The sequence below is a fragment of the Anser brachyrhynchus genome, assembly GCF_964034855.1.
Source record: "Anser brachyrhynchus genome assembly, chromosome: 29".
Classification (NCBI taxonomy): Eukaryota; Metazoa; Chordata; class Aves; order Anseriformes; family Anatidae; genus Anser; species Anser brachyrhynchus.
In genome coordinates, this window is record NC_137722.1 from 1,460,561 (window position 1) to 1,486,973 (window position 26,413).

A 26,413-nucleotide genomic window follows, 5' to 3' on the forward strand; every position below is an offset into this window, starting at 1 on the left:
CGCCCCCGCCGGGCCCGGCCGAGGTGGAGCTCAACGTGGCAGGAGATCCTGTCCCTCAGCGAGCTGCAGGTGGGCCCCGCCCCCTCCCGCCAAGCCCGCCCCCCGACGCGCGAGGCCACGCCCACCCCGCCTCCAGGCCCCGCCCCCTCCGCGCCGCAGGGTCCTAGCGCCGCCTGCCGGCCGCCCCGGGGCACCCCTGGGCCCCCCCCCCCGCTCCTCGCCTCCTGCACCCTGGGACCCCCCCACCTCCACGTGACCCCATGGGAGCCCCCCCCCGTGCTCCCCACCCCTGGGACCCCCCCCCCCCCCCGGCCCCATCTCTGGTCCCCATTCATGTTTCCCCCCATTGGGAGACCCCCCCCCCATTAAACCCCATTGCCTCTGGGAACCCCCCTCACTAAACCCCATTTCCCCTGGGACCCCCCCATTAAGCTCTGCCTCCCCTAGGACCCCCCCCAAATGCCCCCCCCCCGTTAAACCCCATTTCCCCTGGGACCACCCCCTGTTAACCCCCCCCAGACCCCCCTCCCATGCCACAGCCCCCCCCAACCCCTGCGAGACCCCCCCCCATTCCACCCTCCCCTTGCACCCCCCCTTCCCCCGATCCCCCCCCACCCCCCCCCCCCTCCTAACCCCCCTCTTCTCCCCCCCCCCGCAGGGCCTGGACATGGCAGCAGACCCCCCCTTCGACCCCTCCTTCTACCCCCGCCCCCCCCCCGCCCCCCCTTACCCCCCACCTCTCATCCCCCCCCACCCCCTTCCCCCCTCCCCTTCCTCCCCCCTTTCCCCCCTCCCCAACCCCCCGAGCCCCCCACTCCCCCCCCGGCCCCCCCAATTCCCCCCCCGGCCGCCCCAAACCCCCCGGGACGCTCGGCGAGCCCTGGCGCTGGCGCTGCCCATCGGCCCCGACGCCATCGTCAACCTGCCCGTGGAGGACTTCAACGCCCTCCTGGGCCGCGCTCGCCTCTCGGGCCCCGAGCTGGCCCTGGCCCGCGACATCCGCCGGAGGGGCAAGAACAAGGTGGCGGCCCAAAAATGTCGCCGGAGGAAGCTGGAGGCCATCGCCGGGCTCCAGGCCGAGCTGGGGCGCCTGGGGCGCGAGCGCGAGCGGCTGCTGAGGGCGCGGGGCCAAGCGGAGCGGGCGCTGGGGGCCCTGCGCAGGGACCTGGCCCGCGTCTCGGCCCAGGTGCTGGGGGCGCTGAGGGACGGGGCAGGGCCCCAGGCGCTGCCCCCCGAGGGCTCCGGGCTGAGCCAGGAGCTCGCCGGGGGGCCGGGGGCCGGGGGGGGCGAGGGGGGGTGGGGGTGAGCGCTGCGGGGCCCGTGGGGTGCGAGGTGTGGGGGGGGTGGTGCTGAGCCGGTGGGGCTCGGAGCCCGAAGGCACCCTTGGGTGCCATCCTGCACCCCGTGGAGCCTAAAGACGCCCCTGGGTGCTTCCTGAGCCCCATGGGGTGTGAGGAGGACCACGGGTGCTCCCGGTGCCATCCTGCATCCTACAGAGCCTAGAGACACCCTTGGGTGCCTCCTGCACCCCATGGGGAGCAATAGGGCCCTCTGGTGCCCCTGTGCCATCCTGCACCCTGCAGACCCTAAAGACACCCTTGGGTGCCTCCTCAACCAATGGGGGTGTAAGGAGGACCACGGGTGTCCATAGTGCCATCCTGCACGCCAAGGAGCCTAAAGACACCCTTGGGTGCCATCCTGCACCCCACGCGCCCTAAGGACACCCTTGGGTGCCTCCTAAACCCCACAGAGCCTAAAGACACCCCTGGGTGCCTCGTGAACCCCATGAGGAGCAATAGGGCCCTCTGGTGCTCCTAGTGCCATCCTGCACTCCACAGAGCCTAAAGACACCCTTGGGTGCCTCCTGAACCCGATGGGGGGTGAGGAGGACCACGGGTGTCCATGGTACCCTCCTGCACCCCACAGACCCTAAAAACACCCTTGGGTGCCTCCTGAACCCCACGGGGAGCGACGGGGCCCTCTGGTGCCCCTGGTGCCGTCCTGCAACCCCACAGACCCTAAAGACACCCTTGGGTGCCCCCTGCACCCAGCAGTGTCCCCGTTGTCCCCTGCGCCCCACGAGGCCCCATTGTCCCCCGTGTGCCCGCGGTGGCCCCGCTGCCACCAGCCACGGGTGAGGCCCTGGGGACACCCCCGCCACCCCGTCCCGCTGCCACCCCTGTAAATAGGCAATAAACCACCTCCAAGCCCGCCAGCGCGCGTCGCCTCTGTCCCCCCGGGGTGACACGTCCCTGTCACCCCATGTCCCCTGACCCCGTCACCCCGTGTCCCCTGACCCCGTCACCCCGTGTCCCCTGTCCCTGTCACCCCGTGTCCCCTGTCCCTGTCACCCCGTGTCCCTGACCCCGTCACCCCGTGTCCCCTGACCCCGTCACCCCGTGTCCCCTGTCCCTGTCACCCCGTGTCCCCTGTCCCTGTCACCCCGTGTCCCCAGCCCAGGGCCAGGTGTCCCCGTGTCACCTCTGTCACGCCCCGGTGACCCGTCCCCGTTATTCCGGTCGCCCCAGGGTGCCACCTGCCCGCCTGCCCCACGTGTCACCTCGTGTCCCGGCACCCCAGGGTGACACTCGGGCCCTGAGGGCGGCCCTGGGGGCTCTGAGCCTGCGCCCCCCGTGTCCCACAGCCCCGTCCCTCCTTCGCCTCCACCCTCACCCCCAGCCCCGTCCCTTGGGGCCCCTCCTACCCCTGTCCCCTTTGTCCCCAGCTTGTCCCCAACCCTCCCATCCTGTCCCCGGTGTTCCCTCCCCTGCTCTTCTGTCCCCTCTGTCCCCATCCTGTCCCCCCAAGCTCTGTCCCCTCGATCCCTGCTCCATCCCCCACCCTGTCCCCTCCGTCCTGGTGCTGTGTCCCCCCCCCCATGTCCCTCCCCACCTCCCTCCTGTCCCCTCCCCTCCATCCTCCCCTCCATCGCTGTCCCCAACCCGCCCACGTCCCCTCCACCCTTGTCCCACCTTTCCCAAAACCCCAGCCCCGTCCTGCACCCCTGGTCCCCCCCCCCCATCCCCCCCATCCCAATTCTGCACCCCTGGTCCCCATCCTGGTCCCCACCTGACCCCCCCCTGCAGCCACGCACGGGACGGCGTCCCAAATACCACCCCGTTTTACCAAAAATTACAAAAATAACCCTTTTATTTACAACGGCCCCGAGCCCCGGCAGCCTCACGCACGCGTCACAGGCGCTGGGGGCTCCCCGCGGCGCTGCAAGGAAGGGGAGAGCCGTGAGCTGGGGGGGGGGGGGGGGGTCCCTGTGTCCCCATGTCCCCCCCCCCCGTGTCCCCAAACATCCCCGTGTCCCCCCCTTCTCAACCTCCGCCTGCGGGCTCCTGTCCCTTAGGCAGCAGCTCCTACAAAAGCGAAGGGAGGCGTTAGCGGGGTGCCGGGGGGGGGGGGTCTTAGTTGGAGGGGGGGGGACCCGGGACCGATCCTGCTGCCGGCGCTGGGGGTGTGCGCGGCGCAAGGTGGGGGGGGGGGGGGGGAAGGAAAAAGCTGCTCTTACCTACGGCGGCCCTGCCCTGGCTCAGCTGCGCTCTGCGGTGCTGGGGGGGGGGCGGAAAATGGGAGACGGGGACAGGGCTGGGGGCTGCGGGGAGGGGGGGTGGAGGAGGAGGGCGAAATGGGGGGAAAACGGGGAGAAACGGGGGGAAATGGGGCCCGTGAAGGGCTGGCGGGGGGGATTTGGGGAGGGGGGGGGACAAGGGGGGGGCCCTGAGCTAGCCTGCGCTCGGGGGGGGGGGGCGGGGGGGGTCCTGCGCAGCGACTGACAGCAGAGGGGCCGAGACAGCAGAGGTTAAAAAAAAACAGACACATTTATTCAGCGTCAGGTTCTGTTACAGTCAGCGATCGACAGCACGGGCGCGCAAATAAAACCGAGGCTCCCGGGAGCCCTCGTAGGAATGCTTTTTTTTTGTGTGTGTGTGTGTGTGTGTGTTTTTTCTCGTTTTTCTTTTTTTTGTTTTGTTTTTTTTCATTTTTTTTTTTCTTCCACGGCACAGAAACTAAAAAGAACCCGGGGTACGATTAGTCACAGACACAGTCCTGGCGGCCAAGGAGGCTTCTGGCTAACGCAAGTCTTCGGGTAGCAGCCACCCCCCGCCACAAGTGGCCCTCGGCTGAGTTCACACCTCGCCACCTGCAGCTCCCCGCCCCTCCTCTGGCTCTGCTCTCCTGCTAAGCTTTGTTTCCTGTTGGACAACACGGAACAGAGTTAATCTAACGCGGCTCCGGCCTGCAACCCCACGGCGCCTCCGTCCCCACGGCCGGCGGCTTTTAGAATTTATCGTTAGTTGGTTTTTTTTAAAAAAAAAAAACTGCTTTTTTTTGGGACTTTTTTTTGGGGCGGGGGACTGCTCCGCAGCCTGGCTCGGTGCCGCGCCGCCCGGGGCTCACCTGCGGGTGTTAAAACCTCCTCCCGCCGCCGTAGCTGCCGCCGCCGCTCGAGCTGCCGTAGCCGCCTGCGAGGTTTTAATTAAAAAAAAACAAAAAACAAACCAAAACAAACAAACAAACAAAAAAAGAAAAACGAAAAAAAAACCAAAAAAACACCAAACAAAAAAAACACCAAAAAAACAAACACCAAACAAAAAACACCAAAAAAACAAACACCGAACAAAAAAACACCAAAAAAAAACACCAAAAAAACAAATACCAAACAAAAAAACACCAAAAAAAAACAAACAAAAAAACACCAAAAAAAGCAAAAAAAACAAAAAAAAAGAGAAAAAAAGGGGGATTAAGGGGGGGGTTTCTGCACCCCGGGAGGGTGGGGGGAGCGCGCCCGGCCCCCGCCGAGGAGCCCCGCGGACCTGGGTGGTCGGAAATGCTCCAGGGAGAGCGGCGTCGGGGTGCACCCGCCCCGGGGGGCACGGAGCCCGCGGGGTGACTCACCGCCGCCGTACGGCCCCGAGCTCCGGCCCCCGAAGTTGCCCCCCTTCATGGGGCCGAAGTTGGACGACTGGTTGTTGTAACTGCCGAAGTCGTTGTAGCTGCCGCCGCCGCCGAAATTGCTGCCTGGGGTCGGGGGAAAAAGGAGACGGAGTCGGTTCGGGGGCTTAAATCCCCCCCCCCCCCCAGAAAGGCCGGGAGGGGTTAATGGAGAGCCCCGAGGCCAACGGAGGGGATTCAACGGGGCCGAGGGCACCCAAGGGGGCTCAACGAGGGCTAAGGGGGATTCAACAGGGGCCGGAGGGACCCAAGGGGGGCTGGGGGGGCTCAGTAGGGGCCAGGGGGGATCAACAGGGCCGAGGACTCAGCGGAGGCTGCGGGGGACCCAACAGGGGCCATGGGGACCCAACGGGGCCAAGGGGGGCTCAACAGGGCTGGGGGCAACTCAATGGGGCCATGGCCCCGTTGGGTCCCCAAGGGGGGCTCAACAGGGGCTGGGGGCAACTCAATGGGTCCACGGGGACCCAACGGGGGCTCAGCAGGGCTGGGGGTGGTTCAACGGGGGTTCAACGGGGACCGGGGGGGGCAATGGGGCCAAGGGCAACTCAATGGAGCCAAGAGGACTCAACGGGGCCAAGGGCAACTCAACGGGGCCAAGAGGGCTCAACGGGGGCCCAGGGGGATTCAACGGAGGTCGACGGGGGCTCAACGGGGCCCCGGGGGCCAATGGTGGCTCAACAACGGGGCCAAGGGGGCCCGAGGGGATTTAACGGGGCCGAGGGCGCGGGGCTCACCTGTGCCGGCCTCCGAGAGGCCGTTCCGCACGGCGAGTGCGGGTCCCCGGGCGGGCCGGCGGCCTCCGCTGCCGCCCCCGAAGCCCCCCCCGCCGTTGTTGTAGCCGTCGTAGGTGCTGCTGCCGCCGTAGCCCCGGTTGCCTCCGGAGTAGCCGGGGCCGCTGCCGCCGTAACCTGAGGGGGGGGAGAGAAGAAGGAAGGCGCTGAGCTCCGACAGCCGCCCCGGCGGGCGCGTGGCGGCCGGGCTCCGGGGTCGGCGGTGCGGTCGGCTGCGTCCGCTGCGTGGGCCAGGCCACGGGGCCGGCTGGCGTCCTGGGCTCGCGGCAAGCGTCGGAGAAATCCCGCTCTGGCCTTACCGTCTCCGCCAAATCCATTATAGCCGTCTCCGCCGCCGCCATAACCGCCACCGCGGCTGCCACCAAACCCACCTGAAAAGAACAAACCGTTGTGGTTCAAGGCCGGCCCCGTCCACGCGGGTTTATTTTTTATTTTTAATGACTTTTTTTTTTTTATTTTTATTTTTTTTTAGCTGTCGGAGAGAGAAAAAGGTGGGCGCCGAAATCCCCGGTGTGGAGGGAGGAGCTCCGAGCGGCCGGGGAGCCGGAGCGGTGGCGGCAGCGGCGGCGGCGGCGGCGTTTGGGCTACGTTTGGAGCTGAGTCTCGTGCCGACGGCCGTGTCCCTGCGGCTGGGGGCTGCTTCCGCCGCCCCCCGGCCCCCCCCCCCCCCGGCTTATTCCCCCCGCCAGAGAGCCACTTACCACGGCCGCCGAAGTTGCCGCCGCGGCTGAAGTTGTCGTTGCCGCCGAATCCGCCTCCGCGCCCGCCGCCGAAGTTCCCGGAGCCGCTGCGGCCTAAAAGAGGGGGCGGCGGGGGACAGCCTTTAGGAACAGCGCAGGCAGCGGGGTCCAGCGGCGGCTCGGGGCGGGCTGGGGCTCGGGGCCCGAGGCGAGCGCTCACCTCTCTGGCTGGCCGAGGCGCTGGCCATCTCCTGCTTGGAGAGGGCTTTCCGCACCTCGCAGTTGTGCCCGTTCACAGTGTGGTATTTCTGAACTGCAGGGGGGGGGGAAAAACAGGGTCAGAGCCACGAAGGGGGGGGAAAGGAGGCCGGGGATTAAGGGAGGGGAGGCTGAGGGAGCTGGGGCTCTGAGGCTTGGAGGAGAGGAGGCTGAGGGGCGACCTCGTTAACGTTTATAATTATGGGAAGGGCGAGCGGCAGGAGGACGGGGCCAGGCTCTGCTCGGTGACACCCAGCGACAGGACAGGGGGCAGCGGGTGCAAGCTGGGACGCGGGAGGTTCCGCTTCAAAACGAGCCCAAACTTGGGCACGGGGAGGGCGGCAGAGCATGGAACAGGCTGCCCGGGGGGCTGTGGGGTCTCCTTCTCTGCAGTCACCCCAAACCCGCCCGGAGGCGTTCCTGTGTGACCCGATCCGGGTGTCCCTGCTCTGGCAGGGGGACCGGGCCGGGTGATCTTTTAGGGTCCCTTCCAGTCCCCGAAATTCGGGGCTTCGGGGCCCCCCCGGCGCACTTACTGACGATCTTGTCGACGGAGTCATGGGTCGTCGAAGGTGACGAAGGCGAAGCCCCTCTTCTTGCCGCTGCCCGCGGTCCGTCATGATCTCGATGACCTCGATTTTGCCGTACTGGCCAAAATAGTCCCGCAAGTGGTGCTCCTCCGTGTCCTCCTTGATGCCGCCCACGAAGATCTTCTTCACCGTCAGGTGGGCGCCGGGCCGCTGCGAGTCCTGGGGGGAGGAACACGGTGTGGGCTGGGGCTGGGCAGCCCCTGGGCACCCCAAACCCCCCTGGGCACCCCAAAACCCCCCCCGGGCATCCCAACCCCCCCCCAGACACCCCAAAACCCACCCCAGGCATCCCAAAACCCCCCCGGGCACCCCAAACCCACCCCAGGCACCTTAAAAGCCCCCCTGGGCACCCCAAAACCACCACTGGCATCCCCAAAACCCCCCCTGGACACCCCAAAACCACCCCAGGCATCCCCAAAACCCCCCCTGGACACCCCAAACCCCCCCCTGGACACCCCAAAACCCCCCCCCCAGGCTCCTCGTGAAGGCGCGGAGCGAGGGCAGAGCCTCAGCACCCCAGCTCAGCACCCCCGCGGGCCCCCCCCCGTTCCTACCTCTCTGGACACGGCCCTCTTTGGTTCAACGACCCTGCCGTCGACTTTGTGCGGCCGGGCGTTCATGGCGGCGTCCACTTCTTCCACCGAGGAGTACGTGACGAAGCCGAAGCCTCGCGAGCGCTTGGTGTTGGGGTCCCTCATCACCTGCGAGGACGGAGCTGGGTGAGGATGGGGCGGCGGGCGCCCCTCGGAGCCCCCCAAAAGGCAGAGTGGTGGTGGTGGGGGGATTTGGGGGCCGTGGCTCCGTCCCCACCCTTCTTCCCTCGGATTCTGACCCAAGGGGGGACGCGCTCTGCCCGGAGCTGCCCCGGTGAGAGCTTCCCCTGGGGGGGGCGGGGGGGAAGGGGAGCAGGGGGGGCCCCCGAAGTCGTCACCCACCCCTGGAGCCCGCAGGGGGGGGCCGGGGTCCTCACCACGCAGTCGGTCAGGGTGCCCCACTGCTCGAAGTGGCTGCGGAGGCTCTCGTCTGTGGTTTCGAAGCTGAGGCCGCCGATGAAGAGCTTGCGGAGCTGCTCCGGCTCCTTCGGAGACTGTGGGGTGACAGCGATGGGGGGGGGGTTATGGGGGGAGGGGGGGGTGAGCGAGGCCCCCCCCACCCCAATGCCTTGCCATGGGGCACCCCAAATGCCCTCCATGGGGCTCTTCGGCATCCTCCCCTCTCCAGGGAGGCGTTGATGCCCCCCCACCCCCCCCAACACGACCCCCCCCAACCCTATGGAGACCCCAACATCCCCACCCCACCTCAAGGCATCCGCTGCGCTCCCCCAGGGGACCCCAAACAGCCCCCAGAGCACCCCCCCCCAGCCCCTCCCTGGGCTCCTGCCCCCCCCAAGCCCCTCCCTGCCCCCCTACAGCCTCTGAGGGGGTCCTTTGGGACCCAACCCCCTTCCTCACCGCCCCCCCGCACTGCCCCCCACCCCCAACCCCACCTTAACACCCCAAACCCCGCCCCTTGCCCTCACCCACCCCCCACAACCCCCCAAACAAATCCCTGGGGGGGGGGGGGGGGGGGGGCCTGCTGAGCTTTATCAAGTCCTCAGCCCCATTTTTTGCCCTAGAACCCCCAAATAAATCCTTGGGGGGGGGGGGGGGGGCTGCACAGCCCTTAACAAGACCCCAACCCAATTCATAACCCAGAATCCCCAAACCCCCCCCCGGGGGGGAGGGGGGGCTGCAAGGGCTTTACCAACCCCCCAGCCCCAATTTTTTGCCCTAGAACCCCCAAACAAACCCTTGAGGGGGGGGGGCTGCAGAGGCTTTAACAACCCCCCAGCCCCACTTCATACCCCAGAACCCCCAAATAACCCCCGGGGGGGGCTGCAGAGGCTTTACGGAGCCCTCAGCCCCACTTTTACCCCCCCCCCCCAACCCCATCCCCGGGGCCTTCCCACCCCCCAACCCTCCCCAACCCCCCTACAGCACCCCACAACCCCCCCCCGTGCCCCCCCCCTTACAGCAGGACGGGGCCGAGCTCGGGGCCCCCCCATTGTCCCCTTCCCCCCCCTTCCCCCTCCCCTCCCCCCCAGACGCCCCCCCCTCACCCTGCGCGCCGCGCATGCGCAGACGCCGCGCGGCCGCCATCGCCCACCCGAGCACAAAGGCGCGCACGTGGCCCCGGCGCGCGCGCGCGGGGAGGGGAGGGGGGAGCGGAGCGGGGAGGGGGGGGGGGAACGCGCGCGCCCCCCTCCCCTCACGCATGCGCCCTCCCGCCAGGGGGTCCCGGCGGCGCATGCGCAGCGCGCGGCGGGCGGGCGGGCCGCGCAGGCGCAGTGCGCGCCGGGCCCGCGCGCCAGGCCCGGAGGGGCGGCGGGGGCGGGGAGGCCGCGGTCGGGGCCCGGGCCGGGGCGGGGCGGGGGGAGGCGGCAGGGCCGGGGAGGCCTCACCTCGGACTTGGCCATGGCGGCGGCGCGGCGCGGGGAGGGGCTGGGCGGCGGCGGGCGGCTCGGCGCGCGATGCTCCCTCTGCGAGGCGCCGACACAGAAAGGGGCCGAGCGACGCGAGCGCCGCCGCCTCACTCCGCCGCCCCCGCCGAGCGCCCGCCCCCCGGCCGCTCCCATTGGGCGGCGCCGCCCGCCCCGCGCCCCCGCGCCGCCTGCCATTGGGCGGCGGGGCAGAGCGCCGCGCTCTCATTGGTGGAGATTCGCGGCCCCGCCCTCGCCGCCGGCGCCGATTGAGCGAGGCGAGCGAGCGCCCGCCTCCGCCCTGTGCCGATTGGGCGAGCCCGTCGCGGCCCCGCCCCGCGCCGCTTTTCCCGCTTCGGCCCGGCGACTGCCTCGCTCTCCTCGGATTGGCTCCCTCCCCTCACGTCCCGCCCCTCGCCTCCCTCTCATTGGCCAGCCCGCGGGCGGAGCGCTCCCCATTGGCTGCCCCCGCCGTCCCTCAGCGCTGCCCCGCGGCGGGCCCGGCGGAGCTCGGAGGAGCCGGACGAGCTCGGCTCGGCGGCGGCGGGGCGGCGCCGAGCGGCGGCGGCGGCGGCGGCGAGGAGGGGCCGCCCGCCCGGCAGCGCCCAAGGTGCGGCGGGCTCTGCGCATGCGCGGGGCTTTGCGGAGAGGGAGGGGGGAGCAGGAGGAGGAGGAGGGAGCGGAGCGCGCATGCGCGGAGCGCGGCCGGCGGCGCCTGCGCGCTGCGGGCGCTTTTGGCGGGCGGAGCGCGGAGCGGCGGCGGCGGCGCTGAGGGGCGGCGGGAGCGAGGCGGACGGGCCCGAGCCGGAGCCGCTCCCCGGCCAGGTACCGGCGGCGGGAGGCGGATGAATGGGGGGCAGGCCGCGGGGGCGGGACCCGGCGGTTGGATTGGCAGGCGCGCGGGCCAATGGCGGCGCAGGGGGGCGGGGGCGAGGAGCGGGCGGCTGAGCCAATGGCGGGGCGGTGGGGGCGGGGCGGAGGGGGGAGCGACAGCGCGCGGGGCCAATAGGAGACAGGAGGGGCGGGGCTGGGAGAGGTGAGGGGCGTGAGGGGCAGCGAATGGGGGCGGGGCGGGGAGCGGAGCGGCGGCGGCGGCGGCCAATGGGGGGGGGGGGCGGCGGGTCGCTGGGCCCGCCCCCGGGGCTCCCCTCACAGCGGGGCCCTCTCTCGGTGCCCCCCCCCCCCCCGCCCAACGGCCCCGGTCCCGGCGCGGCCTCCGCGGGCCCAGCGGGGGCTCTGCGCCGCGGTGGGGTCCCCCTGAGCCCGGTGGGTGCTGTGGGGGTTCCCTGGGGGGGGGCTTCACCCCTTTGGAGTCTCTCTAAGCCCTGTGGGGGGCTGGGGGGCTCGCCTTAGGGCTTTGCGCCCCCCTTGGGGCCTCCACGAGCCCGGTGGGGGCCGTGGGGTTTGCTCGGGGGCTTTGCGCCCCAGTGGGGTCCCTCTGAGCCCGATGGAGGCTGGGGGGGTCCCCTGGGGGGGGTTGCACCCTTTTGGGGTCTCTCCCAACCCATTGGGGGCTGGGGGGGTTCCCTGGGGGGCTTTGCACCCCCTTGGGGTCTCCATGAGCCCGGTGGAGGCTCTGAGGTTCCCTGGGGGGTTTCCCCCTCTTTGGGGTCTCTCCGAGCCCACTGGAGGCTGTGGGGTTTGCTCTGGGGCTTTCCCCCTCTTTGGGGTCTTTCCAAACCCAGTGGGGGCTGTGGGATTCCCCTGGGGGCTTTGCACCCCCTTGGGGTCTCTCCGAACCCATTGGAGGCTGGGGGGTTCCCTGGGGGGCTTTGCACCCCCTTGGGGTCTCCAGAAGCCCAGCGGAGCCTGTGGGGTTCATCTGGGGCTTTGCCACCTCCGTGGGGTCTCCCTGAGCCCGGTGGAGCCTGTGGGGTTCCCTGGGGGCTTTCCCCCTCTTTGGGGTCTCTCTGAGCCCACTGAAGGCTGTGGGGTTCACTTTGAGCCTTTGCACCCCCTTGGGGTCTCTATGAGCCCAGCGGAGGCCATGGGGTTCCCTGGGGGCTTTCCCCCTCTTTGGGGTCTCTCCAAGCCCAGTGGGGGCTGTGGGATTCCCCTGGGGGCTTTGCACCCCCTTGGGGTCTCCATGAGCCCGGTGAAGCCTTTTAGGGTTCCCTTTGTGGTCCTGCGCCCCTTTAGGGTCTCTCCAATCCCACTGCGACCCCCCCTCTCCCTCCCACCCCAAAAACCCCGCAGCTTGACGGGTGGACACAGCGCGGGGGGGGCTTGGTTCCCCCTGGCACCGCCGCTCCCCCTGCCCCGAGGGGGGACGTTTTTTGGGGGTGAAGGAGCCAGCATGACCCCATTGCAGGCATTCGACCCCACAGGGGAGCGAGGCGGCTGCGGGGAGCCCCGAGCGGGGTTTTTATGGCCCCGGGGGGCGATAACTCACGCCCGGCGAGGCTGGCTGCGGTTTGTTGCCCCCGTCATCGCCCATTAGGGTTTTTTCTTTTTTTACAGCTCTTAAATCCCGACGAGAGGGATCGCCCGGGAGCGGAACGGGAGGGAGCCGAGCCGGGCCGAGGAGACTTCGGGGCTGTTTTGGGGTTATTTAGCCACATTTGGGGCTATTTTGGGGTTATTCAGGACCATTTTGGGGTTACTTAGCCACGTTCAGGGCTTTTTGGGGGTTATTTAGGTACGTTCAGGACTGTTTTGGGGTTATTTAGCTACGTTCTGCACTATTTTGGGGTTATTTAGCTGCGTTCTGGACTGTTTTGGGGTTATTCAGGACCATTTTGGGGTTACTTAGCCACGTTCGGGGCTATTTTGGGGTTACTTAGCCACGTTCGGGGCTATTTTGGGGTTACTTAGCCACGTTCGGGGCTATTTTGGGGTTACTTAGCCACGTTCAGGGTTATTTTGGGGTTACTTAGCCACGTTCGGGGCTGTTTTGGGGTTACTTAGCCACGTTCGGGGCTATTTTGGGGTTATTTAGCCACGTTCAGGGTTATTTTGGGGTTACTTAGCCACATTCGGGACTGTTTTGGGGTTACTTAGCCACGTTCGGGGCTATTTTGGGGTTACTTAGCCACGTTCAGGGTTATTTTGGGGTTACTTAGCCACATTCGGGACTGTTTTGGGGTTACTTAGCCACGTTCAGGACTATTTTGGGGTTATTTCGCTACTTTCTGGGCCCTCCAGCCCCAGTCCCGTTTGTTTTCCAGCCGCCCGGAGGTGCACCGAGGCGTGACCCCTGCCTGGGGCGCCGGCGGCTCTTCCCTGCCACGCGGCGGCCCCAAAAAAACGGGAAAAAATAAAAAAAGGCGATTTCCAGGGCTGGGGCTGCGCCGATTTTTGGGGGGGATCCCCCCCGAGGGGTCCTGGGGGGGGCCGTGGCCGTGGCCGTCTGCCCGCTGCCGCCTCCTTGGGGTTTTTTCCTCCGTTCCCATGGCCCCAGCGCCGCCTCCTCGGCCCCATAAATCACAGCGGGGCGGCTGCGGGGGCCAGCGCCGTGGCGCCAGCTCAGGGCCCCCCCTCCCCCCCTTTCTCCAGCCACTTTTTTGGGTTTCCCAGGGATTCTCGGGGCTTTTAAGCAAAACTCCTCGGTCCTAGAAAGGAGCCCGGCTCCTGTTCTGCCTTGCAGACGTTTTGGGGTTAAAAACCGCGGTTTTGGTGAGCGGGCTGCGGCCGGGAGCCGGGTCCCTCGGCCACCGGAGCGGGGAAATGGAAGTGAATTAAATCCCATTTCCACCCCGAAACGGGAAAGATGGAAAAGCCAGCGCCTCTCTTTTTGCCCTAAACCGCCTCTTTTTGCCCTAAACCATCTCTTTTTTGCCTCAAACCGCCTCTTTTTTGCCTCAAAGCGGCCCTTTTCGAACCAAAGCGGCTCTTTTCTTTTGTTCCTCCAGGAGAGAACTCCGACACGCGGCTTTCCCGGGAACTGCCGCCCCTGCGAGGGACACGGTACCCGAAACCCTCCCATTTATACCCAAAACCCTCCCGTTTACACCCAAAACCCTCCCGTTTACACCCGAAACCGCCGCCGAAAGGTCGCCCCCGTGGCGGGGGGGCGGCGCCGGGGTCGCTTTTCGGCACGGGCAGGAAATTCCGAGCGGGGAATGGGGTGGCCGAGGAATTTCCTGGCTCCGAGGATTTTTGTTATTTTTCTTAATTTTTATTTTTTTGGGCTGTTTTCTTTAAAAAAAAAAAAAAAGGGGGGGGGGGAGGCTGCAAAAAAACCAAGGTTAAAAAAAATCCCTCCTGGCCGCGTGCCCGGCGTGGGATGCCGGCGGCGTGCGGCTTTGCCTTAAAATCCCGTTTTTTTTCCCCAGGCGGGCACCTGGCCCGCAGCAGGGTTTGAGCTTTGTAGGGTTTTGGCCGTTAAGCAGGGATTTCACCCCAAAACGCCCGCCGTCGGCAGTCCCGGTGTTCGGGACGGGGGCTCCTGGTTCCCCCCGGCCCGTTTTCTTCCCCGGCCCTTTTTCGTTTGCCTTTAAAAACTCCCCTAAAAGGTGAGATTTTGGTCTGGGTTGGGGTTTTTATCGCCGGGTTCTGAGTTGGTGGGAAATGGGCTTTTTTTTTCCGGGATGTTTTCACGAATCCTCTCTGGATTTTGGGGTCCACTCGCCCCCTTGAAGGGTTTTTAACCCCAAAAAACCAGGACCTGGGGTTCTCCTGTTGCAGCCACGGAGCGGAAACCTCGGCTCCCTCGGCCTCGCCTCCCTCTCTGCAGGTTTTGGGGTCCCCCCTAACCCGTGACCCTTCCGAGGGTTTTTTTTTTTGAGACCATTTCACAAATCTGTGAATTTTGGAGTCCCCTCGCCCCCTTGAAGGGCTTTTAACCCCAAAAAAACAGGATCTGGGGCTCTCCTGTTGCAGCCGCGAAGTGGAAGCCTCGCCTCCCTCTTCGCAGGTTTTGGGGTCGTTTTTGGGGTTCCCCCTAACCCTTGCCCCTTCTGAGGGTTTTTTTTTGAGACCATTTCACAAATCTGTGAATTTTGGGATCCCTCTCCCCCCTGAAGGGCTTTTAACCCCCCAAAAAACAGGATCTGGGGCTTTCCTTTTGCAGCCACGAAGCGGAAACCTCGGCTCCTTCGGCCTCGCCTCCCTCCCTGCAGGTTTTGGGGCTATTTTTGGGGTCCCCCCTAACTTGTGCCCCTTCCAAGGTTTTTTTTGAGACCATTTCAGAAATCTGTGAATTTTGGAGTCTTCTCACCCCCTGAAGGGCTTTTAACCCCAAAACCCCCCATCTGGGGCTTTACTTTTGCAGCCACGGAGCAGAAACCTCGGCTCCTTCGGCCTCACCTTGCTCCTCATGGATTTTGGGGTCGTTTTTGGGGTTCCCTCTAACTTGTACCCCTTCCGAGGGTTTTTTTCCCTAGATGTTTTCACAAATCTGTGAGTTTTGGAGTCCCCTCGCCCCCTTGAAGGGCTTTTAACCCCAAAACAACAGGGCTCTTCTGTTGCAGCCGCGAAGTGGAAGCCTCGCCTCCCTCCTCACAGGTTTTGGGGTCATTTTTGGGGTCCCCCCTAACCCTTGCCCCTTCTGAGGGTTTTTTCCGAGACCTTTTCACGAATCCTCTCTGGATTTTGGGGTCCCCTCACCCCCCTTGAAGGGCTTTTAGCCCCAAAACCGCCCATCTGGGGCTTTCCTTTCGCAGCCACGGAGCGGGAAACCTAGCCTTCTTCAGCCTCGCCTCCCTTCTCGCGGATTTTGGGGTTGGTTTTGGGGTCCCCCCTAACCCGTGCCCCTTCCCAGGGTTTTTTTTTGAGACCATTTCACAAATCTGTGAATTTTGGGGTCCCCTTGCCCCCTTGAAGGGCTTTTAACCCCCCAAAAAACAGGATATGGGGCTCTCCTGTTGCAGCCACGGAGCGGAAACCTCGCCTCCCTCCCTGCAGGTTTTGGGGTTGTTTTTGGGGTCCCGCCTAACTTGTGCCCCTTCCAAGGTTTTTTTTCGAGACCATTTCACACATCTGTGAATTTTGGAGTCTCCTTGCCCCCCTGAAGGGCTTTTAACCCCGAAAAACCAGGATCTGGGGCTCTCCTGTTGCAGCCACAGAGCGGAAACCTCGCCTCCCTCCTCGCGGATTCTGGGGTCGTTTTTGGGGTCCCTCCTAACTTGTGCCCCTTCCGAGGGGTTTTTTCTTGAGGTGTTTTCATAAATCTGTGAATTTTGGAGTCCCCTCGCCCCCCTGAAGGCCTTTTAACCCCAAAACCCCCCATCTGGGGCTTTCCTTTCGCAGCCACGGAGCGGAAACCTCGGCTCCTTCGGCCTCGCCTCCCCCCTCGTGGATTTTGGGGCCGTTTTTGGGGTTCCCCCCCTAACCCGCTCCCCTTCAACCCCGCAGGACTTGGGTGGCGTCGGTGCGTGGGCGCCCGCTGCTGCGCTATGGGCAAGAAAAGCAAGAGGACAGCAGACAGTTCGTCCTCTGAAGACGAGGAGGAGTATGTGGTGGAGAAGGTGCTGGACCGGCGCGTGGTGAAGGGCCAGGTGGAATATCTGCTCAAGTGGAAAGGCTTCTCCGAGTAAGCGCCCCCCCAAAAAACCCCTTTTTTTCCCTCAAAACGGGGGCGAGGGGCGGCTTTCGCTCCTCGGCGTTGTTTTTTGTTTGTTTTTGGGTTTTTTTTTGTGTTTTATTTTAATTTTTTTGGGTGGGGGAGGGCTCCTCGGTGGGTTGTCGTTGGTTTTTTTTTTTGTGTGTGTGTGTTTTATTTTAATTTTTTTTCGGAGGGGGGGCTCCTCGGTGGGTTGTCATTGGTTTTATTTTTTTTTTGTCTGTTTTATTTTAATTTTTTGGGGGGGGGGCTCCTCGGTGGGTTGTCGTTGGTTTTTTGTGTGTCTTATTTTAATATTTTTTTTCTGGGGGGGTGCAGGGAGCACAACACGTGGGAGCCGGAGAAGAACCTGGACTGCCCGGAGCTGATCTCGGAGTTTATGAAAAAATACAAGAAGATGAAGGAGGGCGACGGCGCCCGGCCGCGCGACAAGGCCGAGGGCGGCAAGCGGAAAGGGCTGCCCGCCGCCGACGACATCAAGGCCAAGAAGAAGCGGGAGGTGAGGGGGGGGACAGCGGGGGGGGTCTGGGGGCCTCGTTGGGATTTTGGGGGGGTCACGGTGTTGGGGAGAGGGGCGTGGTGGCACCGCTGCGGGGACGGGTAGCCGGGGATGGGGACAGGGGTCTGGTGGCACCATGATTTGGGGGGGGACGCCCAGGGTCACCACGATGGGACAGGAACCCGGTGTCACCACAACTTTGAGAGGGACACGGTAAGCGGACTGGCACCCGGTGTCACCACAATAGGGAGGGACACCCAGGGTCACCACGATGGGGACAGGAACCCGGTGTCACCACAATTTTGGGAGGGACACAGGGATGGGGAGAGGGACACAGTGTCACCACGATGGGACAGGCACCCAGTCATGGGGACAGGAATCTGGTGTCACCACGATTTTGGGGGGGACACGGTGATGGGGAGAGGGGACGTGGTGACAGGGAGAGGCACACGGTAAGAGGGCTGGCACCCGGTGTCACCGCAGTGGGGACAGGCACCCAGTGATGGGGACAGGAATCTGGTGTCACCATGATTCTGGGAGGGACACGGTGATGGGACAGGCACCCGGTGTCACCACAATGGGGACAGGCACCCAAGGGTGGGGACGGGCACCCGGTGCCCTCCCCCGGTGCCACCAGCGCCACGGGGCCGTCCCCAACCCCGTCACTCCGGGCACTACGGGGGCAGCCTCCCCTCCTCCCCCGAGGCTGGCTGCGGCGCCGCGCCCCCCAAAAAGCTGCTTTTTCCCCCCCAAAAAAATAAAAATAAAAAAAAAATCCGCAGAGCAACGACATCGCCCGGGGCTTCGAGCGAGGGCTGGAGCCCGAGAAGATCATCGGGGCCACCGACTCGTGCGGGGACCTCATGTTCCTCATGAAGTGGTGAGGCCGCCGCGCGTCCCCGGGGTCCCCTCCCGTCACCCGGCGTCCCCGAAAGGGACAACCCCGCCCACCCCCAGGCTCCTTTTGGGGCCGTTTAGGGGGGAAAAAGGGGGCTGGAGCAACGCTCGCGACCCCCGAGGGGTGACGGCGGGCGCTGCCTTCACCCCGTCTTTAATTTTTCCGTCCCCCCCCTCCTCAGGAAGGACACGGATGAGGCCGACCTGGTGCTGGCCAAGGAGGCGAACCTGAAATGTCCCCAAATTGTCATCGCCTTCTACGAGGAGCGGCTGACCTGGCACGCGTACCCCGAGGACACGGACAGCAAAGAGCGCGAGGCCGCCAAGAGCTAAAGGCGCCCGCGGGGCCCCGCTGTACATAGCCCCCCCCGGGCAGCCTCTCGTGTCCCCCCGTCCCCCCCCCCACCCCAAAAAAATAAAATCCCCGTCCCTCTCCCTCTCTCTCCGTGTCCCCGGGGTTGGCCCTGCCCCTCCCCGGGGACGCCGCAGGGGCCGGTGGTGCCCCGCGGGGGTGTCCCCATGTGTGCGTGTGTCCCCCCCCCACTTTGTCCTCCTCGCTGTCACCCCGGGGGGGGGTCCCCGTGTCCCCGGGTCGGCCGCGGGGTGACAAAACCTGGTGGCTGTCAGTGGCTGGGGGGGGGAGGGGGACGGGGTCGGTCCTCTGCGGTGTGTCCCCCCCCCTCGTGTCCCCCCCCCCCCCTCGTGTCCCCCCTCTAGAGCCAGAGGGGAAGGGGCCAGGATTGGGGGGGGGGGGGGTCAAAAAAAAAACCCTTTTTGCCGTTTTTTTAACGTCGATGTTTTTAACCCGGGGTGTCCCCACCCGGGGTGTCCCCCCCCACACCCGGGGTGTCCCCCCCCCCCCGTCCCCGTTCCCCCCCCCTTGTATTTGCTTCCAATAAAGGGTCACTTTTCAGGAGCTGGATGCTTTGTCTGGGGGGGGGGGACAGGGACACAGCGGGGACCCTCCCAGTGCTCCCAGTTTGGCCCAGTTTGCCCATCGCGGCGGGGGGCCCGTGCTCTGTGCCCCCCCCACAGCTGTTGGGGGGGGTTTGGGGGGGGGGGGGTGTTGGGGGGGGTCCCCTCCTCGGCCGCTCCTTTGCTGCCACCTGGCGGGCGCGGCGCGGTGCTGCGGTTTGGGGACACGGAGGTGACATTTTTTTGGGGGGGGGGTAAAGGAAGGGACACCGGGGGGGGGAGGTGACACGGGGGGGACAGCTGAACCCCCCCCCCCCCCCCGGGTGAAGGGCCCGATCCTCCGGGGGGTGAGGGGACAGGGACGGGGGTGATGGGGGACACGTGGGGACAGCGGTGCCAGGCTGGGGGACACGGGTGGGTGCTTGGGGGGCACTGGGGTCACCGGGGACAAACGCGGTGCTTGGGGACACTTTTGGTGAGAAGGGGGTGGCCCTGGGGACAGGGGTGGCCTCAGGGCAGGGGTGGCCCTAGAGCTAGTGGTGGCCCCTGGGGACAACATTGGTGACTTGGGGACAGCGGTGGCCCTGGGGACAGTGGTTGTCTCGGGACAGCTTGGGGACAGCGGTGGCTTTGGGGATAACGGTGGCCCTGGAGACAGTGGTAGCCCTGGACATAGCAGTGGCTTGGGGACAGCGGTGGCCCTGGGGACATTGGTGGCTTTGGGAATAACTGCCCTGGGGACAGCAGTGGCCCTGGGGACATTGGTGACCTGGGGACAGCGGTGGCCCTGGGGACATTGGTGGCTTTGGGAATAACTGCCCTGGGGATAGCAGTGGCCCTGGGGACATTGGTGGCCTCAGGATAGGGGTGGCCCTGGGGACATTGGTGACCTGGGGACAGCGGTGGCCCTGGGGACAGCAGTTGTCTCGGGACAGTTTGGGGACAGTGGTGGCTTTGGGAATAGCGGTGGCCCTGGGGACGTAGCAGTGGCTTGGGGACAGGGGTGGCCTTGGGGACATTGGTGGCCTTGGGGCCAGCGGTGGCCCTGGGGACAGCTTGGGGACAGCGGTGGCTTTGGGAATAACGGTGGCCTTGGGGACAGGGGTGGCCTTGGGGACAGGGGTGTCCCTGGGGCCAGCAGTGGCTTGGGGCCAGCGGTGGCCCTGGGGACCCGGGGGGCGCTCGGGGCCCCTCCCCCGCCAGGGGTCGCCCTTGCGCCGCCGCCGCGCCTCCGAGGCTCCGCCCCCCGTGGGCGTGGCCATTGGAAAGGGGCGTGGTCTTCGCAAGCCACGCCCCCTCCCCCGCGGCTCATCCCGCGGGGTGCCGCCCCCGCCCCTCCGGATTCTCCCGTGATGCCCCGGGGCCGCGGCAGACAAAGGGCCGGCGCGGACTTCAACTCCCAGCAGGCCCCGCGCGGCGGCGGCGGCGGCGATACGTCACGGGTCAGGGGGCGGGGTCAGCAGGGCGGGGGGCGGGGCCAGGCTGGAGGGGGCCCGGCGCGGCGCTCGGGTAGGCCCGGGGTGGGCGCGGGGGGTCGTGACGGGGCGTGACGTGGCGTGACGTCACCGGGGGCGGCGGGGGGGTGCTTGGGGGTTGTGAGGGGGCGGGGGGGGGCAGGTGGGGGGGGCTTGGGGGGCACTTGGAAGGGCCCGAGGGGGCATTGGGGAGGGCATTGGGGGCAGGTAGGGGGGCATGGGGGGCATTAGGGGCAGTTATGGGGGCGGGGGGGCAGGTAGAGGGGCAGTTAGGGGGCCATGGAGGGCAGTTAGAGGGGTTTTGGGGGCAGATGGGGGATGCGGGGGGCCCTTGGAAGGGCCTGGGGGGCATTTTGGGGGGCATTGGGGGCAGGTAGGGGAGTGGGGGGCAGTTAGAGGGGTTTTGGGGGCAGGTAGAGGGGCGGGGGGGCAACTGGGGGCAGTTAGGGGGGCATTGGGGGCAGTGAGGGGGCACTGGGGCACTTGGGGGGGGGGGCACTGGGCACTCCCTCCCGTGAGGGGCAGGGCTCCGGGGTCAGCGTGTCGCTGGGGCCCCCCCGTGCCTGTTTAATGCCCATGGGGGAGCCCCAGGAGGCCCTGTACCCCCCCATAGCCCCCCATACCCCCTTATGACCCCCCCATATCCCTCATAACTTCCTATAACCCCCCTGTACCCCCCCATAACTCTCTATACCCCCCCATAACCTCCTATACCCCTCTATATCGCCCCTATACCCCCCTATAACCCCCATACCCCCTTATAACCCCCCCATACACCTCTCATAACCTCCTATACTCCCCCGTACCCCCCCATACGCCCCCATAACTCCCTCCAACCCCCCCCGTACCCCCCAAAGCCACCCCGCTCTATCCCCAGGCGATGGCAGCATGGAGGTGACCCCGCGCAGCGCTGCGGGGCCGGTGCCGGGGGCAGCAACGGTACCAGAAGTGCCAGCGGTACCAGAAGTGCCAGCAGCGCCAGAAGTGCCAGCAGCGTCAGAATTGACAGCAGTGCTACCAGCGACAGCAGCACCAGCAGCGCTAGAATTGACAGCAGAGCTAGCAGCGCCAGAAGTGACAGCAGTGCCACCAGTGCCAGCAGCGCCAGAACTGACAGCAGTGCCAGCAGTGCCAGAATTGACAGCAGTGCCAGCAGTGCCAGAATTGACAGCAGTGCCAGCGGTGCCAGAAGTGCCAGCAGTGCCACCAGTGCCAGCAGCGCCAGAATTGACAGCAGTGCTAGCAGTGCCAGAAGTGACAGCAGTGCCAGCGGTGCCAGAAGTGCCAGCAGTGCCACCAGTGCCAGCAGCGCCAGAATTGACAGCAGTGCTAGCAGTGCCAGAAGTGACAGCAGTGCCAGTGGTGCCAGAAGTGCCAGCAGTGCCACCAGTGCTAGCAGTGCCAGAATTGCCAGCAGCGCCAGCAGCGCCAGAATTGCCAGCAGCGCCAGAATTGCCAGCAGCGCCAGAATTGCCAGCAGTGCCAGCAGTGCTCGCAGTGCCGGAGGCCGAGGACCTGGCCGGCCGCTTCCTGCGGCTGGAGCGGGAGCAGAGCGCGCTGCTGGAGGAGCTGCCGCCCTTCGGGGCGCCCGTCAGCCACGTGTACCGCCCGCTGGACTACGCCTGGGAGCCCCACCGCGACTTCGTCCGCCGCTACTGCCGCGGCCCCAAGCGCGTCCTCTTCCTCGGCATGAACCCCGGCCCCTTCGGCATGGCGCAGACCGGGGTGCGGCCAGGGGAAACTGAGGCACGGGGAGGGGGGGGGGGCAGCGGGGTCGGGACGGGGCTGGGATCCCGCTGAGTGGGGCGGGAGGGGGAAACTGAGGCACGTGCGGGACCAGGGGGGCTTGTGGGGTGCGTAGGGGACGCTGTGTGGTGTTCCCATGGAGCCAGAGGGCAGGGAAACTGAGGCACGGAGGAGGCTCTGGGGTGGCTGTGGCCCCAGGATGGTGCCTATGGATCCTATATGTCCCTGTGGAGCCTAAGGGCAGGGAAACTGAGGCACGGGTGGGACCAGGGGTGCTTGTGGGGCATGTAGGGGACATGTTGTGCTGTCCCCACAGAGCCTAAGGCGAGGGAAACTGAGGCACAGAGGAGACTGGGGTGTTTTGGGGTGGTTGTAGCCACAGGACGGTGCCTATGGACCGTATATGTCCCCGTGGAACCTAAAACAAGGGAAACTGAGGCACGGGTGGGACCGGGGGCGCTTGTGGGGCGTATAGGGGACGCTTTATGGTGTCCCCACGGAGCCAGAGCTGGGGAAACCGAGGCAGCGAGCCCCCCTGGGGCGCTTTGGGGCAGCGCCCTCCGCCCTTTTGCTCCCCCAAAGACCCCCTATGGCGGGGGTCCACAGCGTGCACGACCCCCATCCCCCCATCCTTGACCCTCACCCCATCTTCTTACCTCCCCCCCGCCCCCCCCAGGTCCCTTTCGGCGAGACCCGGCACGTCCGCGAGTGGCTGGGCGTCAGCGGCGAGGTTCGGAGACCCCCGGCCGAGCACCCCAAGCGCCCGGTGCTGGGCTGGAGCTGCCGGCGTAGCGAGGTGAGCGGCGCCCGTTTTTGGGGTCTCTTCCGTTCCCTGTGCCCGGACCCCCGGGGCTTTTTCCGCCACTGCTTCGTCCACAACCACTGCCCCCTCCTCTTCCTCGCCCCCAGCGGCCGCAACCTGGCCCTCGCCGAGCTGCCCCCGGCCCAACGCGCCCGCCTCGTGGCGCTCTGCGACCGGGCGCTGGCACGGGCCGTGGAGCTCCTCGGGGTCACGCTGGTGGTGGGGGTCGGGGGCTACGCCCGGCAGCGAGCCCGGAGGGCCCTGGGGGCCGCCGGGCTGGCCGTTAGGGTGGAGGGCATCCCGCACCCCTCGCCCCGCAGCGCCCGAGCCAACAGGGGCTGGGAGGAGGAGGCCAGGGCGAGGTTGGGGGAGCTGGGGGTGCTGGAGCTGCTCGGGGAGGGGGACGGGGGGGGTTCGGGGGGGGATTCGGGGGCACAGGGGGGTGGGGAGGGGCAGGGAGAGGTGGGGAGGGGGTAAAGGGGGGGGGGAGGGGGTAAAAGGGGGGGCGTGACTCGGGTTTCGGGTTTTGGGGGGGGTTTGGGGGGGTTTTGTAGGAGGAGGGGGGTCCGTGCCTCGGTTTCCCCACTTAAATGGGGTTTTGGGGTTTCCTCAGGGGAAGGAAATGGGGGGGGGGGGCGGATCCGTGCCTCGGTTTCCCCATTTAGACGGGTTTTGGGGTTTCCTTAGCAGGAGGTGGAGGATGGATCCGTGCCTCGGTTTCCCCACTTATATGGGGTTGGGGTATCCTTAGGAGGAGGGGGATCCGTGCCTCAGTTTCCCAATTTAGGTGGGTTTTGGGGTCTCTTAGGAGGAGGTGGGGGGACGGATCCGTGCCTCGGTTTCCCCGCTTAAATGGGATTTTGGGGTTTCCTTAGGATGAGGCAGAGGACAGATCTGTGCCTCAGTTTCCCCATGTAGATGGGTTTTGGGGTCTCTTAGGAGGAGGTAGGGGACGGATCCGTGCCTCAGTTTCCCCATTTAGGTGGGATTTTGGGGTTCCTTAGGAGGAAACATAGGACGGATCCGTGCCTGTTTCCCCGCTTAGGTAGGGTTTTTGGGGTTTCCTTAGGGGAAGAAAACGGAGGATGGATCCGTGCCTCGGTTTCCCCAGCTATATGGGGTTGGGGTATCCTTAGGAGGGCACAGAGGACGGATCCGTGCCTCAGTTTCCCCATTTAGGTGGGTTTTGGGGTTTCCTTAGCAGGAAACAGATCCGTGCCTCAGTTTCCCCTTGCCGCAGGGCCAACCCCGATGATCCCGGTCCTTCCAGTCCTCCCAGTTTAACCAGTTTGACGCTAAACGGGGCTGGGATTTTACTGGGGTGAGGCTCTGCATCCAACGGGGCCCCCACTCTCAGCACCCCCCCCCCTTTGCCTCAGTTTCCCCTACAAGGGGGTCCCAGCGCTCGATCCCCTCTCCTTTTTGGGGCTTTTCGCCCCGTTTTTTCCTCTAAAATCCCCCATTTTGGGTCCGCTTTTTTATTAGGGGATTGCTCGACAGTCCTCGGGGGAAACCGAGGCACGGATCCGTCCCCTGGGGGGGCTGGGGGGGGGACGAGAGCATTGAGGGGTTCGTTGGGGTCCCCGTGTCCCCTTGGTGCCCCCGCTGTGCCTCAGTTTCCCCTCCCCGCAATAAACGCTGTGTCCCACAGCCTCCGTGTCGTTTTTGGGGTGCCACCCCCGGCTGTGGGGTCTGGGGGGGCCCAGGGGTGTCCCCCCCCCCGTGGCAGGGGGCTGGGACGGGTGTGCACGGCCTGGGGGCGGCCCGGTTTGGGGGTGCGCCCCGGTTAAGGGGTGCTGGGGGGGGGAGCACAGTGATTTTGGGGTGTGGGATCGGGTGTGCCCCGATTTTGGGGTGTAGGAGGGGGGTACATCCCGATTTGGGGTTGTGCCCTGATTTTGGGGTGCAGGGGGGGGAATACATCCTGATTTTGGGGTGTAGGGTGGGGGGTACATCCCAAATTTGGGGGTGTGGGATGGGGTGTGCCCTGATTTTGGGGTGCAGGGTAGGGGTACATCCCAAATTCGGGGTACAGTGGGGGGGTACGCCCCTATTTGGGGACATAGGATAGGGGTATGCCCCTATTTTGGGGTGTAGGGTGGGGGTACATCCTGATTTGGGGGTGTGGGATGGGATGTGCGCCTATTTTGGGGTGCAGGGTGGGGTTATGCTGCTATTTTGGGGCACAGGGTGGGGGTACGCCCCTATTTTGGGGTGCAGGGTGGGGGTACACCCCGATTCGGGGTCATAGGATATGGGTTTGCCCCTGTTTGGGGTGCAGGGTGGGGGGGTACACCCCGATTTGGGGGTGTAGGATGGGGTTATGCCCCTATTTGGGGGTACAGGATGGGGGCGCACCCCTATTTTGGGGTACGGGGGGGGTGCCCCTATTTAGGGCCATAGGGTATGGGTGTGCCCCTATTTGGGGTGCAGGGTGGGGGGTCTCTGCCCCCAGCCACCCCCCCCCGAGCCCCAGTGCTCCCCCAAATCTGCCCCAGGTATTGGGGTGCGGGAGGGATGGGGGGCCCCGACCCCCCCCCAATCCCACAAAGCCCCCCGGGGGGGGGCCGTCCCCCACTTGGCAGGGCAGGGGAGGTCCCCAAAAAATATTTAGGGGGGGAAATGGGACGGGGACACCCCCAAACCCCCATCACCGGGGCGACGGGGCCGGGGGGGGACATGGGGGGGGGTCAGGGGTCGCTTTTGGGGCCCAGCTGCCGGCGGGTTCGTGAACTCGGGGCCATCGAGCAGGGGGACAAAGGGACGCGGGGGGGGGACAGGGGCGGGGGGACGGGGACAGACCCCGCTGTCACCGGGGGGGGGGTCCTCGAGACGGGGGGGCCCCCGAGTGTCTGCGGCACAGATGCTTCCCGGCGTGTTTCCAACCCTATAACTTCTCCGGGTGCCCCCCCCTCCCCGGCCCCATTACCCTGCGGGGGGGTCGGAGCAGCCCTGGGGGTCCCCGGCCCCCTCCCCGTAAAGATTTGGGGTGCAACGTGAAGCCCCCCCCCCTCTTCCCGAGAGGTTTGGGGTGTGTTTATCCTTCCCCCCCCCAAAAAAAAACCCTATAGGATTTCACCGAGCTGCCCCCTCCGTCCCCCTTTGGGGGGGTCGCCGGTGGCCCGATAAAATCCCAAAAGCTTTTACCACCCGTGTGCCCCCCCCAAAAATAAAAAACCCAATCTGGGGGGGTTAAAATCTGAGGGGTGACCCCAAAACCCACCCCACAACGCTGCTCGGCCGAGGCCCTAAAGGGGGGGTCCCGGTGGGTTTTGGGGTCCCGGGGGGGTTTTGGGGTCCTGTGCCCCATCCCTTGGGGTCTCCCCATGCTGGGGGGGGGGGACACGGCCCCCCCTTGGTGGTGGGGGCCGAAGGAGGATTTATGGCTGCTGCTTTGTCGGGGTTACTGCGGGGAAGTCTGATGGGGAAATTTAAGGCCAAAAAAGGGGATTTTGAGGAAATTCAACGGCGGGTTGAAGCGTGGCTGGGGGGGGAGGGCTGGGGACCCCTTCTTCCCCCCCAAAAACAACGGTTATTGGGGACAGTGGGGTTTGGGGGGGCAGCAGGGACACTGGGGACGTGGATTTGGGGCGCAGCAGTCAATTGCCCCAAGCAGGTTTTGGGGCCATTCGGGCGGTTTTTGGGGCCGTTCAGGCGGGTTTTGGGGTCTGTTCAGGCTGTTTTGGGGGCAGCTGAGGCTTTTTTTGGGCTGTTGAGGCAGATTTTGGGGCTGTTCAGGCAGGCTTTGGGGTCATTCAGGCAGGTTTTGGGGCAGTTCAGGCAGATTTTGGGGCAGTTCAGACCATTTTGGGGGCCGTTCAGGCAGGTTTGGGGGCCA

General features: G+C 66.0%; 5 protein-coding genes and 2 long non-coding RNA genes across 11 annotated transcripts in view; 5 read left to right on the forward strand and 2 right to left on the reverse strand.

The window, feature by feature from the left end:
- Nucleotides 1–167, forward strand: part of ITGA5 (integrin subunit alpha 5) — a gene marked incomplete at its 3' end in the record, with an annotated part of 4,313 nt that extends 4,146 nt beyond the window's left edge. Inside the window, 1 exon segment of the mRNA XM_080570573.1 lies at nucleotides 160–167. Within this exon segment, the coding sequence (XP_080426699.1) occupies nucleotides 160–167 (8 nt within the window).
- Nucleotides 168–667: 500 nt separating this feature from the next.
- On the forward strand, nucleotides 668–2,213 carry NFE2 (nuclear factor, erythroid 2; the record flags this gene model as incomplete). Its single annotated transcript, XM_080570574.1, has 1 exon — nucleotides 668–2,213. One exon carries the CDS (start codon nucleotides 668–670, stop codon nucleotides 1,304–1,306), a length of 639 nt encoding a protein of 212 aa, XP_080426700.1. The 3' UTR covers nucleotides 1,307–2,213.
- A 1,595-nt stretch (nucleotides 2,214–3,808) lies between these two features.
- HNRNPA1 (heterogeneous nuclear ribonucleoprotein A1) lies at nucleotides 3,809–9,882 on the reverse strand. Its single transcript, XM_080570793.1, is given in 13 exon segments — nucleotides 3,809–4,202; nucleotides 4,408–4,472; nucleotides 4,824–5,028; nucleotides 5,697–5,870; nucleotides 6,053–6,124; nucleotides 6,455–6,547; nucleotides 6,654–6,746; nucleotides 7,228–7,252; nucleotides 7,254–7,298; nucleotides 7,300–7,440; nucleotides 7,836–7,982; nucleotides 8,252–8,368; nucleotides 9,722–9,882. Coding segments are annotated over 13 exon segments (1,206 nt in total). The 5' UTR covers nucleotides 9,737–9,882; the 3' UTR covers nucleotides 3,809–4,188.
- A 313-nt stretch (nucleotides 9,883–10,195) lies between these two features.
- On the forward strand, nucleotides 10,196–18,553 carry CBX5 (chromobox 5). 4 transcript variants are annotated; one of them, XM_080570802.1, is made up of 6 exons: nucleotides 10,496–10,564; nucleotides 13,591–13,645; nucleotides 16,034–16,211; nucleotides 16,560–16,740; nucleotides 17,523–17,620; nucleotides 17,820–18,553. In XM_080570802.1, exons 3-6 carry the CDS (start codon nucleotides 16,075–16,077, stop codon nucleotides 17,968–17,970), a joined length of 567 nt encoding a protein of 188 aa, XP_080426928.1. In that variant the 5' UTR covers nucleotides 10,496–10,564; nucleotides 13,591–13,645; nucleotides 16,034–16,074; the 3' UTR covers nucleotides 17,971–18,553. The 4 variants fall into 4 exon arrangements, with proteins under 4 accessions (XP_080426931.1, XP_080426929.1, XP_080426928.1 ...); XM_080570805.1 differs by lacking the exons at nucleotides 10,496–10,564; nucleotides 13,591–13,645 and adding an exon at nucleotides 10,196–10,349; XM_080570803.1 differs by lacking the exon at nucleotides 13,591–13,645 and having other exon boundaries at nucleotides 10,402–10,564.
- LOC308184089 lies at nucleotides 13,884–16,073 on the reverse strand. 2 transcript variants are annotated; one of them, XR_013942573.1, is made up of 3 exons: nucleotides 15,944–16,073; nucleotides 15,565–15,753; nucleotides 13,884–15,373 (listed from the first exon to the last, which is right to left on the reverse strand). It is a non-coding gene; the product is annotated as an uncharacterized lncRNA (long non-coding RNA). The 2 variants fall into 2 exon arrangements; XR_013942574.1 differs by having other exon boundaries at nucleotides 15,565–16,010.
- Nucleotides 18,554–20,010: 1,457 nt separating the features above from the next.
- SMUG1 (single-strand-selective monofunctional uracil-DNA glycosylase 1) lies at nucleotides 20,011–23,052 on the forward strand (the record flags this gene model as incomplete). Its single annotated transcript, XM_080570575.1, has 3 exons — nucleotides 20,011–20,061; nucleotides 20,905–21,752; nucleotides 22,450–23,052. Exons 2-3 carry the CDS (start codon nucleotides 20,916–20,918, stop codon nucleotides 23,050–23,052), a joined length of 1,440 nt encoding a protein of 479 aa, XP_080426701.1. The 5' UTR covers nucleotides 20,011–20,061; nucleotides 20,905–20,915.
- Nucleotides 23,053–23,112: 60 nt separating this feature from the next.
- LOC308184090 lies at nucleotides 23,113–24,222 on the forward strand. The gene is made up of 2 exons (XR_013942575.1): nucleotides 23,113–23,362; nucleotides 23,494–24,222. It is a non-coding gene; the product is annotated as an uncharacterized lncRNA (long non-coding RNA).
- Nucleotides 24,223–26,413: the final 2,191 nt, after the last annotated feature.

Coding starts and splice junctions, on each gene's coding strand:
- CBX5 (XM_080570805.1), top strand. CDS start 16,075: ATGGGCAAGAAAAGCAAGAGGACAGCAGACAGTTCGTCCTCTGAAGAC. Junction 16,741..17,522: donor AGGCCAAGAAGAAGCGGGAG/GTGAGGGGGGGG, acceptor AAAAATCCGCAG/AGCAACGACATCGCCCGGGG. Junction 17,621..17,819: donor CTCATGTTCCTCATGAAGTG/GTGAGGCCGCCG, acceptor CCCCCTCCTCAG/GAAGGACACGGATGAGGCCG.